The sequence below is a fragment of the Pagrus pagrus genome, assembly GCF_965226575.1.
Source record: "Pagrus pagrus genome assembly, chromosome: 19".
NCBI lineage: Eukaryota > Metazoa > Chordata > Actinopteri > Spariformes > Sparidae > Pagrus > Pagrus pagrus.
The window spans coordinates 22,110,976-22,127,175 of record NC_140203.1 but is presented as its reverse complement, the minus strand read 5'-3'; the positions used below and the strand labels follow the sequence as shown (position 1 = coordinate 22,127,175).

At 39.4% G+C, this 16,200-nt stretch overlaps 2 protein-coding genes across 2 annotated transcripts in view; one reads left to right on the top strand and one right to left on the bottom strand.

The window, feature by feature from the left end:
- Nucleotides 1-5,970, top strand: part of tprn (taperin) — a 29,978-nt gene extending 24,008 nt beyond the window's left edge. The window contains exons 3-4 of the mRNA XM_084383056.1: nt 764-888; nt 1,875-5,970. Coding sequence (XP_084239182.1) covers nt 764-888; nt 1,875-1,937 — 188 coding nt within the window. The 3' untranslated portion in view covers nt 1,938-5,970. The remainder of the gene's footprint in view (nt 1-763; nt 889-1,874) is intronic.
- An 87-nt stretch (nt 5,971-6,057) lies between these two features.
- Nucleotides 6,058-9,574, bottom strand: ssna1 (Sjogren syndrome nuclear autoantigen 1). The gene is made up of 3 exons (XM_084382541.1): nt 9,277-9,574; nt 7,727-7,926; nt 6,058-6,296 (listed from the first exon to the last, which is right to left on the bottom strand). The coding sequence occupies exons 1-3, from the start codon at nt 9,326-9,328 to the stop codon at nt 6,204-6,206; spliced, it is 345 nt and encodes a 114-aa protein (XP_084238667.1). The 5' UTR covers nt 9,329-9,574; the 3' UTR covers nt 6,058-6,203.
- Between the last annotated feature and the right edge of the window lie 6,626 nt (nt 9,575-16,200).

The window sequence follows — 16,200 nt, the reverse complement described above, 5'->3', positions numbered from 1 at the left end:
TATTGTGTATACAAGACATGAATTGAAACAAGTATTGAACTGTATCGGAGGTATTTTGGACTTTATTTCACCCAATTCTTGTTTTGAGGGATGAAGTGAAGATCAGCTTTTCACTCTGCAGTTCAGCACTTCTCATAATGGCCCATTTACGACCAAATAAAAAGATTAGCGAGGCAGTGAAAGAGGAGATCTAAAGACGACTATCTGATTGTATTATTTCTAATCAGTTTACATAAAGCAGCCCATCCCTTATTACACCTGCCTCATAAAGCTGTTCACATCCAGCTTAAGCTGAGACTGTGTCACGGAGGCTTCCGAGTAGATGTTGTTGTCATTTTTGTGGCATTTTAAATGTCTTAATGTGTTCGCCAACCCGTTGCGTCAAGACTCTGTGTTCAGCCGGAAAATGCACATAAAACTGCTGTTTTCCACTCTGAGGCTTATATTACCTCTCTCATGTGCTCAGTGCAAATGTAACGACTGACAACATTAAGTATGATGACAATGACCCCTACTGGACAAATTGTGAACTACATTTAAAACAATGTAGTTCACAATTCACACAAAACTGAATCATTAATAGGTGTGCATGCGACTAAATGATGTCTCATTGACAAATATCTTCTTGTTATTCAAAAAGGGACAGGTAAAAACATATTAATGTACTGGATATAAAAACATGATTACTTAAGGTTTAACAGTGGCAACAACATATGGAAGAAAAACATTTTGGTAACGCGTGATGTGTTTTTATCATCTGCAGACCTTTCCAGCTATGTTCCCAAGCATTCGGTGGACTTCAGCGCCTGGCAGGAGCACAAACATGATGACAGTGTTTACCAGGAGGACACCACTTCTCAACAGACACAGATGACAGAGGAAGTAATGGTGAGACAGAGCGCCATTCGTCAAACATTCAGCTTTTACACACTTTCTGTTTGAGAGTCAGGAGCTGTCTCCTCTCATGAAGGTCCCAGTTTAGATTTCCAGTTAACTTTCTGTGGAGTTTGCATCATCTCCCAGTCGTATCTGTGGGACTCTTTGAGAAAAAATAAATAAATTTGGAGCCGAAGGCCAACCAGTAGTCCCAAATCTTTGGAAGCTGCCTTTAAGTGTGCGGCTCTATCTTGTCTCTATCCTGTCAGCAACTTGTATGTAGAAAATAAGATTCAGCTATTGCCAAAAATATTACATTTCCTCCATGGTCACATAAAGACAGCAGGAGTACAGATTATCCTGTTCTTCCTGCAAAACATGATTCTTTACACAATGTATACATGTCTGAGGACAGTATTAAAGGTGACCTGTGGTGTTTTCTCGTAAATAAACTTCAAAATGCATTGTGTGTATGCTTGTGGTCTAAAAAATGTGTTAAACGCATTCCCTCATCAGAAATCATTTTTAAAAGCCAGCTTCTCCTAAACATGTATTGTTTACACCCATGTTTACTTGCTAACAGTTGTCCTATTCTCTGCCTTTCCTGGCACATTGTTGCAATTCAACCTGTAGATCAGAGCAATAGAGTAAAACCATTGGCAGGAACAGACCCACTCATTAAAGCATTGCAATCATAATGCCTATTGATCAAAAACTCCACAGGGTAGCTTTAACAAGTCAGAACAAATACTGACAAGACAGAAAAAAACAGTGTAGTTTGGGTGGAATCAGTTGTAAAGTGCTTGAAGTATACAATAATTTGAGCACATAGCCTAATCATACATGTCACTGGCAGAACACTGAACTCACAAGTGTACAGGTGAAGGATTATATTGCCAAAACAAACCAAAATCAAGGCAAAAACAGAACAATAAGGAAAGGTCTGCTTTATGACATTAGCTTTGAAGATGCTGAGCACATTTGTCCTCTCTCCACAGCTCACCCCGGCAGACAGCTCCTCCCTGTCTGATTACAGCAGCGAACCCGCTCTTTACTTCTGATCACTCGGACCAATCAGCTGTACAGTAGCATCTCACCTGTGGGACCAGACTGCAGCCAGAGCCCAGCCAGGTCTGCCACACCTGGGCCTGAACTGCCTCCAGCTCTACACTCCAGCCGCCTCTAAGCACATCTTCTTGATCAGACAGGAAACAATGTTTTGTTTTGGGTTTTATTTTATTTTTTCAGGGGGGTGATGATTTCCTGCCACGGTACCACCGCATGCCACGTTACCAACTGCATATCAGAGCAGAGCAGCTTTTTGTCAGGCGGCCAGTATTCCATTCCCAACTTCTTTCTGACCTGAAATCCAAGAGCAGCTGGACTGTGTTTCCCCTACGATCCTGGACAGTTGACCTGTCAGCCTCCTTCCTTCCTCATCCCTCACCAACAAAATAGAATCAAATCCACTGTTGAGATCTAGAGAGGTGCCCGTCTTCTTCTCCAGACTCTGGAAGAAGTTCACCGGCTTTCACGTCCCTCCTGTATTTCTCTGCTTCATCATTCACTTCAAGTTTTTGGGAGATGCCGACAAGCGAAGGAGAAAAAAAACTCCTTCAAAGAACAGGAAGCCACCAGTGCCCATGTGTAGGTGACGGAGTTCAGTGTTAGCATGAAAACATGTCAATAGGACGTGGAGGACGCGCCCACTTGTGTAGATCGCTGGCAGACTCAAACACAAAAACAAAAAATGGTGAAAGGGTGCCACAATTGTAGTTTTTTGTCCTTTTGTTTTTGTACATGCATGTTTTGATTTCGGCCAACAGCTTGGTTGGTTCTCTTTTACTGTAAAGCTTCTGTATGCCTTTTAGTTTTTTTCTTCTCTGGCAAACTATGCTGTATCGAAGCTGCTGGACGTTTGGTAGAAGAGTCTTTTAACGGCAAGCAAACTTCAACAACAAAAAAAAAACAAAAAAACTCCCTTCTTTGTGACAAGGGAGGGTTAAATTATGCACCCCAGGGACGATGTTCTGTCAATCAGCAGCAACTCTGATTTCTGATTGAACGCTTGATAAAAGTGACCTTGGCCAACGATGTCTGTATGTCCGTGTTGCTGGTGACAAACAAAAATCATCATACTGTAGAATGTTTCTGTATTTCCTCTATCAAGGTTATCTGTGTCACGTTTATCAAAAGCTGTTAGACCTCCTGACAATTCTTTCTGGCTTTCTCGTGTATTTATTCCTGCTTAAAGTTGAAGTTTGCATGTCTGAGACCTGCTCATGTACAAAAGACATTTTTGTAAAGACAAATTTGCTGGTGTGGAAGGAACCGGCATGGTTTCTCTGTTTTGTTTTCCAGTCGGACCTCATGTACTTTGACATTCCACAGAGAAAGAAGCCGGTCCATCGGAGTTATGAAGGCAACGATGATTATGATCACTCATAATATGGCATGTTTGTGAGAGCGAATGCAAAGATTGTGTGTGTGTTTGAAGGTATATGTAATGTTTTTTTTTTTATTAAGATTGTTTTATATAAGAATGCACCAAGTTTCCAGATGATTTTTTTAAAACTCATAATGCCAACCAATTAAAGTGTTGCTGTAACGGCCTCACATTCCTTCTTTACACGCCCAGGATCGACCCTTCGGCCAGTATTGTTGTACAGTTTCCACCATATTTTCATATTTTCAAGTACGAACATGTATTTCTTACTCCTGTCATTTTTTTTTTCTTATTTCTCCAATCAGATGAAAAGTGGTTGGATTTCGCTGTGAGGAGATGAGATGTTCTATCTTTGTCTGATCTGTTCTGTCTGCGGTCTTGGATGTTAAATGTGTTTTGCACTGTCATGCTATTAGCTTTGTTTTGCACCTCATGAGAAGGAGCAGGGTAGGCGACAGAGGAAATGTGCACTTAAAAGAACAAGAAGTCTAGTTGGAGAGTTTTGTTTCCAAACAGTAGCCTTTATGGACACCTGCTTTTATACAACCATTGATTGTATGTCACATACAGTAGAGGAAGAAGAATTTTGAGCCCTTGTTTGGCGTACTAACATTTTTTAGACTGCAGGTATTGACTTTTTTATGATCAAAATGAATGAATAATGTTTTGGAATAGAACTCTTCAACTGTAAACGATGAATGCACTGCCGATGAATGCCATGTCCACTTTTTTTTTTTTAACCATTTGCCACAGCCTTGCATCAAAAAAGTCTTATGATTGTCGGCCTTGATGCTGTGACCACTAACTGTAGCCCAAGTGTAATTTTTTCGCACAGGTCCAGGGCTTCATCTTTGTACTGAAGTTACCCTGAAAACACCCGTCAAATCCTTCAGATCACTTGTTATCGGCCAGTTGACCTAATGTGTTGTGCAGAAGCTTTAAAGGCCCATACCATGGATTTTACATTCTTTAGCCCATTTAGTACAAATCACGTACACTTTGTTTTATTGTTGACCATTCTGTAAACTGTGGTTTAGAAGTTTGAATGTATTTTTTAACCATTCCAGATTATCACTGGTTTCCACTCACTTTCATATGGCATGAAAATCTAATTGAAGACTCTTAAATATTTAGTTTGAAACTTGCTTGACCTGTATAAAACAAAGTGAACATCTTTTTACATTACATTTTTGTAAATGTGCCAGTTTAGCCATTCTGGCTAATTTTCACACCAGGCAGGTGTAACATCAGGTCCCATAGTCGTTGCATCATTATGTCGTAGAGCTTGGTATCATTTGAAATAACTATGTTTCTATACCAATATGATACTTTTGTCATACCTTTCTCAGTAAAAACCCCAGACCCAGACGTTTAGAAAAAAAGATGATGAATCTGAGCAAGTGTACTTGGTGCTACAGACGCATTTCAATCTGTGCCAGAAAGTACTGAAGTTCAGTATCCATCCCTATAATGTGCAGTGCATACCTTTCAACAAATATTATACAGTTATCATCTCCTCATCCCCATGCCAATGGAAAGTCGTGTGAAGTTTTGTAGTCAACAAAACATTTCTGGAGCTGGGGCCTCAGACAAGCTGTATGGAGTCATTTTATATTAATATACTTTAATACGTTTTAATACATTTTAAGTCCCCATCTACTTCAGTTGTTTAGGAGAATGCTGCAACCCTGTTTTGCTGAAGCTCCAGAAATGTTTTGTGGACTATGAAACACCACCGACTTTCAATCCAAATGGAGATGAGTAGATAAAGACTGAGTGAACTTTTCCTTTTAAAATTTGCATTCAAATACATGACGATACACTATCATAATGTAGAGTAACTATAATATAATGGACAAAAATGTATGCAGACTGATGTTTGGTTCTTTTACACAGCTTAAGCAAGTTACATGGGTCTACTAGTTTATTTCCGTAGTATGAGGAAAAGAATGGAAACCAACTGCTGCATTGAACAGTAGGAAAAACACAAAACTTAATGATATAAAATAGTCAGCAGAAAAACTAGAAGTGAACATGATTTGTAATTAAGGAGCTAAAAAGCCCAAAACACATGGGTGTGGTTCTTTAAGTTTCAAAGACTGCCTCACTTGGACCTGCTGTGGAGTCGTAGCTAACAGTCACATGACACGCCTGTGGATCCATCTGTGGTAGCTGCTTTTGACAGCCAAAACCCCAAAGAGGACGTCTACTCTTTCTGGGAACCTTTAGCTCTGTCTTTCTGTGAACTGAAGGACCAAAAAAGGCAGAGTGAATTATGGGAATCTCCACTGATCGTCCTGAACGACACCAGCCAGAACTTTTCTGTTGGATATTACATGGACATAGAGGCACACAACTTGACTTCTGAAGTGTACATGCGGTCTCTCGCCGCAGTGTTTTCCCATCTGTCTACTCCTGTTGCAAAGTGAGCAGTATGTGTTGGTCACACTGTAGCAACTCTGTGGTAGAAGCTCCATCTTGTTCCCCCTTTACTTTTCCCCCTCGTCTGTAAATCGACATCACAGCAGATGTGCTTACTGTAAAGTTATTGTCAATGATTTGGGCAAATAAAAAAAAAAAAAAGACAAAGTGATGTCATACTTGTACAAATGAAAGCTCAATAAATAGAAGACTTGAACAAATGTAAATACTGTGTATGTGTCATTTCCATCCTGAAGAGCAGCATTTTTGGTTTTCTTGAGATCTGAGACTGCTTTGTCAAAAATGAAGGGTCATGGGGGTGATAAACATTTATTTGAATAAGGAACTTACAGTAAATCAAATATATTACAAATAGTCCAGCATGGAGTATAAATTGTTAAGTGCAGAGTCAAGTGCGGCATTGCGGTCAAAATGAGAGTTCAGTGACCTTTTACTGCCATTAGTGCTCCTTCCTCCGGGGCTCTGTGGCTTTACTGAGGTTTCCTGCCTCCTGCTTCAGGACACTCAGAAGAGACTGGGAGCTCTCCAAGATCTATAGGTGGAAAACAAATAAATTACATTAAATACACTGGAGCTACCTGAAAGTAGATGAAGTAAAAACACTACTCAGAAAACATACAGCTGACAGTGTGGTGTGTGCATATACAGTAGAAGTAATTGAAAAAGGGGCCAGGCCCTGCTGACTGACTTGTTGTTTATAATAAGAGCAGCTTTGGAGTGTTTGTTTGCAGTGATTAATGTGAGTACTCAGGGAGGTCAGCATCAGTAAGTGGGATGTGCCTGTGCGACATTCAAGTGCTGCACAAGGAGAACATGACAAGAAAAACATTGATGTACCATAAGGCAGCAGAGTCTGCTCATTAGATACTTTAGTTGTGTATTCACAGCTATAGTTCTGTTCATTTGGTCGAGACATAGGGGAAAAAATGATTGTTACATATTAGTTCTGGTCTGGTTCCTGTTCACACTAACCAACTACCTCTTGGTTTGTTCACAAAAAGAGGTAAACATGAAGTTATACAGACTGATGGGTAACTCATATTTATATAATATATATACTGATTGTACGATTAATATATATATATATATATATATATATATATATATATATATATATAATTATTATATATTTTATTATATATATTATATATATATTTTGACTGATTGTACAAAACTAATTATTAGTGATAATTTGGTAATTACTTCAGGGCAGTACTGCCTGATGCAGTACCAGAGGGACACCACCCAAGCAGCACTGCTTGCAAGGCTTGCATATTGTTTTTGACTAATTATTAGTAATACTAGACTGCAAAAATCAACCAGATGTTATGAACAAGGCACAGAATATGCAAGTAGGCCGGTAGATTTGCTTCACTCGCCAGCCACAAAATAAAATTTGAACATACACTGTCCGTTTGAGCGGTGGACAAAAAGGTTAATTTTGGTTACGAAAAATGACCAACAGGAGGAGGCAGTGACCGTTCAGTTGGCCGTTCGATTGCTTGGCCTCTGGTATAGCTGATTGCAGCTTTTCTCGAGAACTCCTCATCATGTGTTTTTTCTAAACTACTTGACTTGGATTTATTTCACACTCAAGTAATAAACATTGAAGTTAGTCACTGGTATTTATATTGTCATAAATCTACTAAATTCTCTGTTGTCCATCCACAACCATAGTATATGGTTCCACTAAAATCATCATTAACTACTGGTTAGCAACTGTATCAGCAATTCAATATGAAGTCAGTGTGAGTGTAAGCATGCAGGCAAGTCTACAGGGTCATCAGGGGGACACCCTCTGACTGATGCTCTGTTGAGTTTCATATTGAAATTGTCTTGGGTTGAACTTAATCCAACCCTTATTGACTCTCCACATATCCTGTGCACAATCTTTGAACTAAAATGGTGTCTCATATTTCAATGTTGCTGAACAATAACAATTTAGACAGACAGGACACACACCTTGGTGTAGGCAGCTTCTGTCTCTGCGATGGTGCGGTCAAAAGTGGCGCGGGCAGCGAGCCTTTGCGTCAGGCTCTCGTTGACTCGGCTCAGCTTCTCTGAGAGGACTCTAATGTCGTGCTGCAGCCGATCCTTCTCCTCTTCCTCCAGCTTGATCTGACGGTTCAACTCTTCCCTCTTGGAGTGCAGGTCCTCAATACCTAATGGAGACAAAAAGGTGGATCAGCTCGGGCCAGTGACGAGGGATTCTATGCCCGTGTGATGACAGGGTTACTAGAACAGTGAGTTAAATCAACAACATTGTGGATAATGGGTTATTCTTCAAGTTACTTGTCAAATGAAAATGACAAAAATGGTCTTGTTCCCCTTTCCAAAAGGAGTATCTTTGAGGTTGTAAAGATATTACATTACCTTAGGATCTATGAAAATGGCATGTAATAGAGTAAATGACAAATCAATAACTAATAGAAACATTTATTGATGTAGAAAATAGACACATTGTATAACTATAAAAATCTATCAATCTTTAAATGTCAGCCCTTTATTAAATAGTTTTAATTTGCTAAAAGACTAAGAAATGTTTATTCAATATACCCAAAGCTAGAATTCACACTTAAATCAGATTCAAGTATTCAACTTACTCTGTAAATTATTGTATTGATTAACGGATTAGTTGTTTGGTCTGTAAAATGTCAAAAAATGTTGATCGGTATTTCTCAAAGGCCAAGATGACATCCTCAAATGTCTTGTTTTGTCCGCAACCCAGAGATATTAAGTTTACTATGATAAAGGAGGAAAGAAAGCACAAAATATTCACAATTAAGAAGCTGGAATCTGAAAATGTGGACGTTTTGTCTTTAAAAAGCGCTCAAGCCAATTAATCGATTATCAAAACTGGCACATAATTTTATAGTTGACAGTTAATCAAGTAATCATTGCAGCTCTTGTTATATTACTTATGAAGTCAAACATATTGTAAACTCTTATTCATACAATAGATGTATTGTATTCTAACTACAAATGGATGAGTATCTTAATGAACTCTTGAACAGGTATTTAAGTACAGTTTTTTACAACATTTTCAGCCAGTTTAGTGTTAACCAAGCAAAATTCAACCTTCAAATGGGGTCTGACGACCTGGCAACACATTCGTTTAAGAGAATAAACTCCTACCACAGGCATTAAAAAGGCTACCCGTTCACCCACAGTTACACAATTAGGGTCTGCAACGGGTTACAGTCTGATTTCCAGGCGACAGCATAATCTGTACAGGTTAATCAGATTGTACAGTAGCATCCTATTTGCTGGTAGCTGGAAGGTCAAGAACTAAGCTAGAACAGCATCGTTGCAAGCAGAGCAGAGAACAGAGATATGACAGGTGTCTGACCTGTTAGACTCAATCTGTTTATAGTGAGTAGCTACGTTCGGAGCCAAAAGTTAACTTTCCATTCAAAACCCTATTCCAACATGTTGTCCACTTCAGTTTAACCTGTCTTCATTGACTACTTATATAGCACTTTTAGCGAGTTTTCAAGAAAAAATAGACTTACATTTGACAAGTTCATTGTTGTACGTCTGCAGAGCAGCAGCTTGTTGGGTCATGTTGGATGTTAGCTAACGTCCACCTAAACAGCGTTATGCAGACTCCACCGTGGCAAAGACACCGCTCAAGCTAGCTAGCTACTTGTTTTCTAAACTCTCTTAGCTTGTCATCTGTCTCACTAAGATAAACACGTGAGGACTCAGACATATAACCAAAGATACTGCTGAAAGTGTTTTAAATGCAGTGCTCGTACATGGCGGGTTTCCCGGACAACTGATCCAAAGGTACTACCGGTTTTTTGACGGACCTACCGACGGCTCAGGACGCTTCTTCTCTTCTGGATTTATGTGCTTCACATCTAATTTGCTGCACTAGCGCCCCCTTTTGACCGCTCCGAGCTCGTCTTCTTCTTCCTCCTCCTCTGTTTAGTTCTATGGTGGGTTGACATCCATATGAGTTGCATTACTGCCACCTACTGGATTGTAAACAGCTTCACAGTGCAAACTACACTACTCAAAATTAGTTGGGCGTATTTGGATATTTTAATGCTTCACTTGATTGTTTATGCTGTGATATATCAGGAATTTAGTTTTGTACTTTGTGAATATTTTTGGTCCCCAAAAGTAATGTGACACATTTCATTTGACTTTTATTTGCACATGCATCTATGCACACTCATATCCATGCACATGCATTTATGCACACTCATATCCACGCACATGTATTTATGCACCCATTTCCCAATATCTCTAACTAATTTTTTTTGAATAGTGTATTTTCACTGACCACCTAAAGGGATCCCGTTCACAACATGGTACATTCTATAACCCGGATCCAACCGCCTGAGTTTCTGCAAATCTTTCAGATATCCTCTAGTCAGGTGTCTTGTGTTTAATAGCAAATGAAAAGTTGGACATTTGAAAATGGTTATAGTTGCGACAGATCTCACGTCATCAGGTAGTTTGTTCCAGAGAACAGGACCACAGCGCAGCCTAACTCAAAACATCCTCTCAGCAAACCTGGATCCTATTAGTTACAGTAGGCCTATACAAACACCATCTGAGGTCTGGTCAGGTCATAGCAGTGGTAGATGGAAATGTAGCCAGCTTGGCATTATCATTCACTTGTGTAAAAGTAGCAATACTAAACTATAAGAATGGTACATTGTAAGTAAAATCCGGGCATTCAAAATTTTACTTTTGTAAAATTAGGCCTACAGTAGTAACTATAGTAGGAACAATGCATTTGCACTGCTAACAGTTCAGCCTGGTTGAGATGAATGTATGCACTAATTAACTAACATGCCCTAATTATTTTACTGATTTGCACTACTTACTACTAATATTCTGTCAGAACAGGTCTCCCTCAAATACTATTATTTACCCATTCACCTCAGTTGACAGTAACTGATTTGTACTTACTTTTGTTTCTTTTTTATTTACTTTTCATGGCCTTTTTTTGTCTCCTACAGTTACTTCAAGGAAAAAACTATGATCGCTTGTGTTTCAAACGCATAGGCCTACAAAAGTTTCTCAAAGATAACAGTTCCTCTTACATGGTCATTAGTCAATGTTCTTCTTCCCCCTTTCTGACCACTTTGTCCATGTGAAATGATTTATCACAGAGCACATTATTTAAATATTCACTGGTAGTTGCTTCTGTAAACGGTCAATTTATACCTTTTCTATGTGCTGCCCGTATAAATGTTTGTCCATAAATGAAAATAGGCTAATAGATAATCAAGACAAATATGTACAGAAATAATGTTTGAACAGGTTAGTTTCATTCCTGTCATGAAGAAGTGAACAAAGAGGGGAAATTAAACAAGCTTCCGGCATAAACACAGATGAACAAACCAAATATGTGGAAATAGGATTGTTATCAGAGGAAGACTAATTGAAGGAGGACACCTGGTGATGTAACATAAACATAACAGTGAAACCCAACAGTAAGTGGGTGAAGATTAAACCAGTCTTACTTTAGTAGATCAAATCAGATCAAATCAATTTTATTTATTTAGCCCAAAAATCACAATCACATTGCCTCAGTGGGCTTTACAATGTGTATATATATGCATCTACACTACAACTCACAGCAGGCATTTTGGCTTGTCAGCATAGCACAAACAGCACAGGTGTTACTAATAACACTAACGCTGGCTCTGTTCTAATTAAGTGTCCCAGTTAAAAGTCATGACAGTGTGACAGTGAGCCAGCATGAACAATACCCTGAAACTGAAGCAGCTAAATGGAATTCATTCATTCAGTTTATTATATACACTTGTGCTTTTATTACTGCAAGCAAATGTCTGACTCAAAAGGCCCACGCATTAAAATAAATATGTTTGTTGTGTATGTGCATTTTATGTAGTGCAGCCATTTAGCCCCTCTTGTTTAAAACATTGCCTTTAATCCTCAGTGGTCTGAGTGAATATAAATGATAAATAATATACTGAAATAACGTTCCTTTCAATTTCAATCAATCCATTTTAATCTAAACTTTAAAGCCAACCTGTCTAAAGTGACCAGAGGAATGGAAATGTGTTCATCTAGTTCCATTACAATGGGACAATCATGTGATACAACTGAAAAGTCCACTTTTTACACGACCAAAATGTGGACTTTTCTTAATTTCTTCCCCCGCATTAACTCAAACAGTGTATGATAGTCGATTAATTTAAACAAAAACAAAAAAACTTTGTCTGCCAGGTGTATTCTTTGAGGCAGTTGTTCTGCACAGTCTAGTAAAACTGTCCTTTCATTGATCAACATCTGTAACAGTTTTTGATTCCTTCTCCAAAAAAATGTGAAATTTATCAGTTACGTTTATATGTTATCATTTTAAATCAGTACCCTTTTTTTTTTAGGTATACGGTATTCAAAGCAACACTGTGTAACTTCTTAATAATTCTGGAGATAGATTCGATTGATTTTTGAATCTGTCAAATATTGACAACTTGGTGATAAGACTCAGCAAACAGATTTATTTTATAATGCTGTTGGATTATTATTACAAATGCATTAACATGTAAGCTGTGTTTTATTGGCAACTGGTCTGGTTCAACTTAAAGGACCAATTCGTAAAAAAGTTGATTTTTGATTGTCATTCCCAACTCGTCAAATGCTGACGCTTTTGGATTATAGTCACGGTTGGCCACCATCCCAAGTCTTCAGTATTTGATGAGTTGATAATTCTTACAAATTGGACCTTTAAATAATTTATACTCTGTCGGGCGGTTTAATTTAGGAAATTGCATTATATTTAAAAAGCTCATGATCTGTTAATCTTAATAAAACTAAAATTCACTCAGCCAAAGCTGTCAGGTAAATGTAGTGAATGTGAAATACTCAGCCTTACTGAAATTGGATGAAATTAATGAAAGTATGAGCAAGTAAGCCAACCTCAAAATTGTGGTCGCGGAACCTGAGTAAATGTACTCAGTTACTTTCTGCCACTTATTACATCAACAATGAACACATGCTCCCTGCTGCAGCACAACACAACAACTGACCCATGTGAATCATACTATAATTCGCACCACACTTGGGATATGTTGTTGCACCTGTTCCTTCTTTCTTCTCTGTCCGTTGTGATGTCCTTGTCTTCTTGTTGTTTGAAGCAGACCTCAGTTTGAGGTGCCTCAAGCTTATTGGACTTCCTCAAGTGTGTGCTCCCTCCTAGGTTTTTGTTTTGAGGAAGGTGTCATCAACATATCTGACCCTGTGGCTAGATGCTCTTGGAAGAAACACTGAATTCAGCTCTCCAGTTCTTCCATATACAGTAGAGGTTATACAGTGTAAGACACCAGTTAACCCATGGTGCATCTGTGCTTCTGGAAAGGCCAGGTGTATGTGAGATAGGCAGTATGTAGGCAGAGGCCAAGTCCAGGCTGAGGTTGGTTCTGCTGAGGAGAGTTGTCCCGTAGCAGGCTTTCCTCACAGTGTCCACCACTTCAGTAGTTGGTATAAATCTGAAGAGTGAGGTAACATCATAAGACACAATGGTCCAGTTTTAGTTCTTAAACTTTGACAAAGCTCTTGGAGTTTTGGATGTGTTGTACAGTGTTACAAAAAGAACTTAAAAACTTTTTTATGTACTTGACAATGTTGTATGTTGATACATCTGAGTGAGCATCCTTCCTGAGTATCTATAGTGAAAATTTAATGCCTTTGTCTTTGTAGGCAGTCCATATAACCGTTTCTTGTAGCTGGGTTTGTGTTTCAGATGTGTTAGTATCACTGAATAATGTGGTTACTTTTGCATGGTAGTCTGCTGATAGCAGAAATATGCATGTCCCTTGCCACTAAGATAGTGATATCCTGGTCTACCTTAGTCGTGCCGGTGTATTCCTTTAAAGGAACTGAGAAGAAAGGAGAGCTTCCGTCCCGGGATGCATAGCTTACACTTTCACGCTGAATTGTTCCGTCTCAGTTTTGCCTAGTTGTTTCTGATGGCTGATTTTGTAGCTTTGACAAGGTCTAAATCAAACAACAAGTGTGGTACTATTGGTAACCTCTTGGCTAAGACATCCTTCACTGGTTGGCTAGGTTCTTCATCCACTTGTCCTGAATGTCCTACAAGGCTAAATTACCTATGTGTTGAGATAACTGTGTATTTCTTTCTCTAGGTAGCTCCAATAAAGGCAAATCTTACTGCTACAACGTACAATGTCATTTTAAACAATAGTGTGCCTCCACTTTTGCAGTAACATTTGGGCGAAGAACCTCTCCTTAGCACAACAATGCCCCATGTGAACAAAGCCATGCAGGAATAAATAAAGAACTGGTTTTCCCAGTTTGGTTGGGAAGAACTTGACTGTCTTGCACAGAGCACTTAACCCTCCATCGCTGACAGTGAGCCAGGCCTTAGCGGCCAACATTGGTGATTGACCTCACTGATGCTCATGTGGTTGAATGGGAACAAATATCTGCGGCCAGGTTCCAAAATGGATGTCATTTTCAGGTGTCCGTATACTCTTGGCCTTGGAGTTTTCTGATCATAACAACATTTTTGGGTTGATAGAGTCCGACCTCATGTTTTGTATGCAGTGGTGGTGACAGTTGTGTTTGCATTTGGATAAAGGACTGATATTCAAATCTGTAAAGTATGAATATGGCACCATTGTGTGTTTGTTTGGGTGCTGCAATCAGGGATCTCACTGCCCTCTCCTCTAACTGATTAATTCCTGTTGTAACACATCATCCTAACATGTGAGGGCTATTATAATTAAAACTATTTTTAATATCACAGACAATATTATTGATAAGCATACTCCCAGGTGTGGTATTACGCCGTCTGCAAATCAATAAATGTGACGTAATCGCGGGTGGGCGGAGTTTACGTCCAGGCACCATGGCTTCGGTTGGACCCGAGGTGAGTGTGTAAGCCTTATCTACACCGAGCTTGTTTTACTTTCACACTGTTTTCAGGGTCTTGGAAAAGGCGTTTCGCCCCGGCAACCAGAAACGGCCCCGTAAACCGGCGAATTGACGGGGTCGATGTGTGGTTTAGTCGTAAATTGCCCGCTGCCAGCCCAGAGTCTCTTGCTTTTGTGCTGGACCGGAGGGCAATTGAATGTGCAGGAAGATGCTGCGCCCCGGAACATGAATGATTCGTGCGGGCGCGTTGTGGGCTATACTCTGGTGTTTGCTCATACATTGTCCAGGCTCACGTCACTGTCCTGCTTCTGTCCAGCTTTAGCGGTTCAAAATAAACTGCAGAAAGATATGCATGCGTTTTCAGGCGACATTATTCATGGTTTTAGCGGTTTTATCTGTCACCGGCATAATGATGGCTAATCTGTACACTGATGGTTAGCTAGCTGCTAGCAGCCGCGCTAGTTAGCAGACTGTGCACACTTTCACAGTTCCACACAAAAACTGATTTTTTGTGATTAACAAATTGTCTAAATGAGAGCGGCTAGTCGTCTTTATGTAATTTTGAACAGTACTACTTGAATACCTGGCTGGTAATGTTGTGTTTCCATACGCTGTGAAGTCTGTTAGCTACATGATAATTGATGCAGTCAAATGAAGGCAACATTGGCAGTGCTTCTTACAACCTCCCACTGTAAACATATGGCGCCAGCTCTTCAGCCGGCTTTGATGCTCTTTCCATGATTATTTTTTCACATTAAACTTTCATCTATAATTATTCTCCTGGTGCAGGCTTGGCTTTGTTAGCCATCTGCAGTTATTGTCACGGCTCTAAATCGGTACGAACCAGTCAAGTGCCTGCTTTAAGAAGTGGCATTGTTGTTTTATTGACGTCTCATCAGTAAAGTTGGGCTGATCGAACCGATCGCCTGGCGTCAATGACACAAAAGTGTACAAATGTGGCAGACATTCAGTCTTTGTGTCTTTTTTTCTTTTTGTGAGAGATAGGACGCGGTGTTGTTCGGCAGAGGTCGCTCGAACAGCGCTGAGATGATATCTGCTCGGCAGTGCTCAGAGTATCATGAAGTGAAGCAGAGAAAGGTGTGGGGCACTGAGCTATGCAGCCACTTCCGTTTGCACTCACGACTTTGTCTTACGTGATTTGTTGATCCATTTTCCTGATAGAAACAACGGTGGCCTTTAAGGGTCAGTTCATCTTCTTAATTAAAAACATACATTCCTCCATTTATCTCTAAAGGTATTAAGCCATGCAGATAGTTTTGGTTTTATCTGTTGAAATGCTGAATCTTTGCCTCATCCACAAAACAGTGGTTGTGAATGGATTTTCATTGTACTCAAAGCATTGAAAAATTACATTTAACAGCACCTGGGATCCACAGACCCTCACCATCATCAGTTTTTACTTTCTACCAAAATCAGAAGTTGAAATGAGTGCTTAGATATTTACTGCTAGAAATTGCAGAGAAAGAGGAAAAAGAGTTACTTCCTGTGTGACACTCCTAGTTTGAAATAGACATCATTTACATTGTCCCGAC

Coding starts and splice junctions, on each gene's coding strand:
- ssna1 (XM_084382541.1), bottom strand. CDS start 9,328: ATGACCCAACAAGCTGCTGCTCTGCAGACGTACAACAATGAACTTGTC. Junction 7,927..9,276: donor CAACAATGAACTTGTCAAAT/GTAAGTCTATTT, acceptor TGTCTCCATTAG/GTATTGAGGACCTGCACTCC. Junction 6,297..7,726: donor CAGAAGCTGCCTACACCAAG/GTGTGTGTCCTG, acceptor TTCCACCTATAG/ATCTTGGAGAGCTCCCAGTC.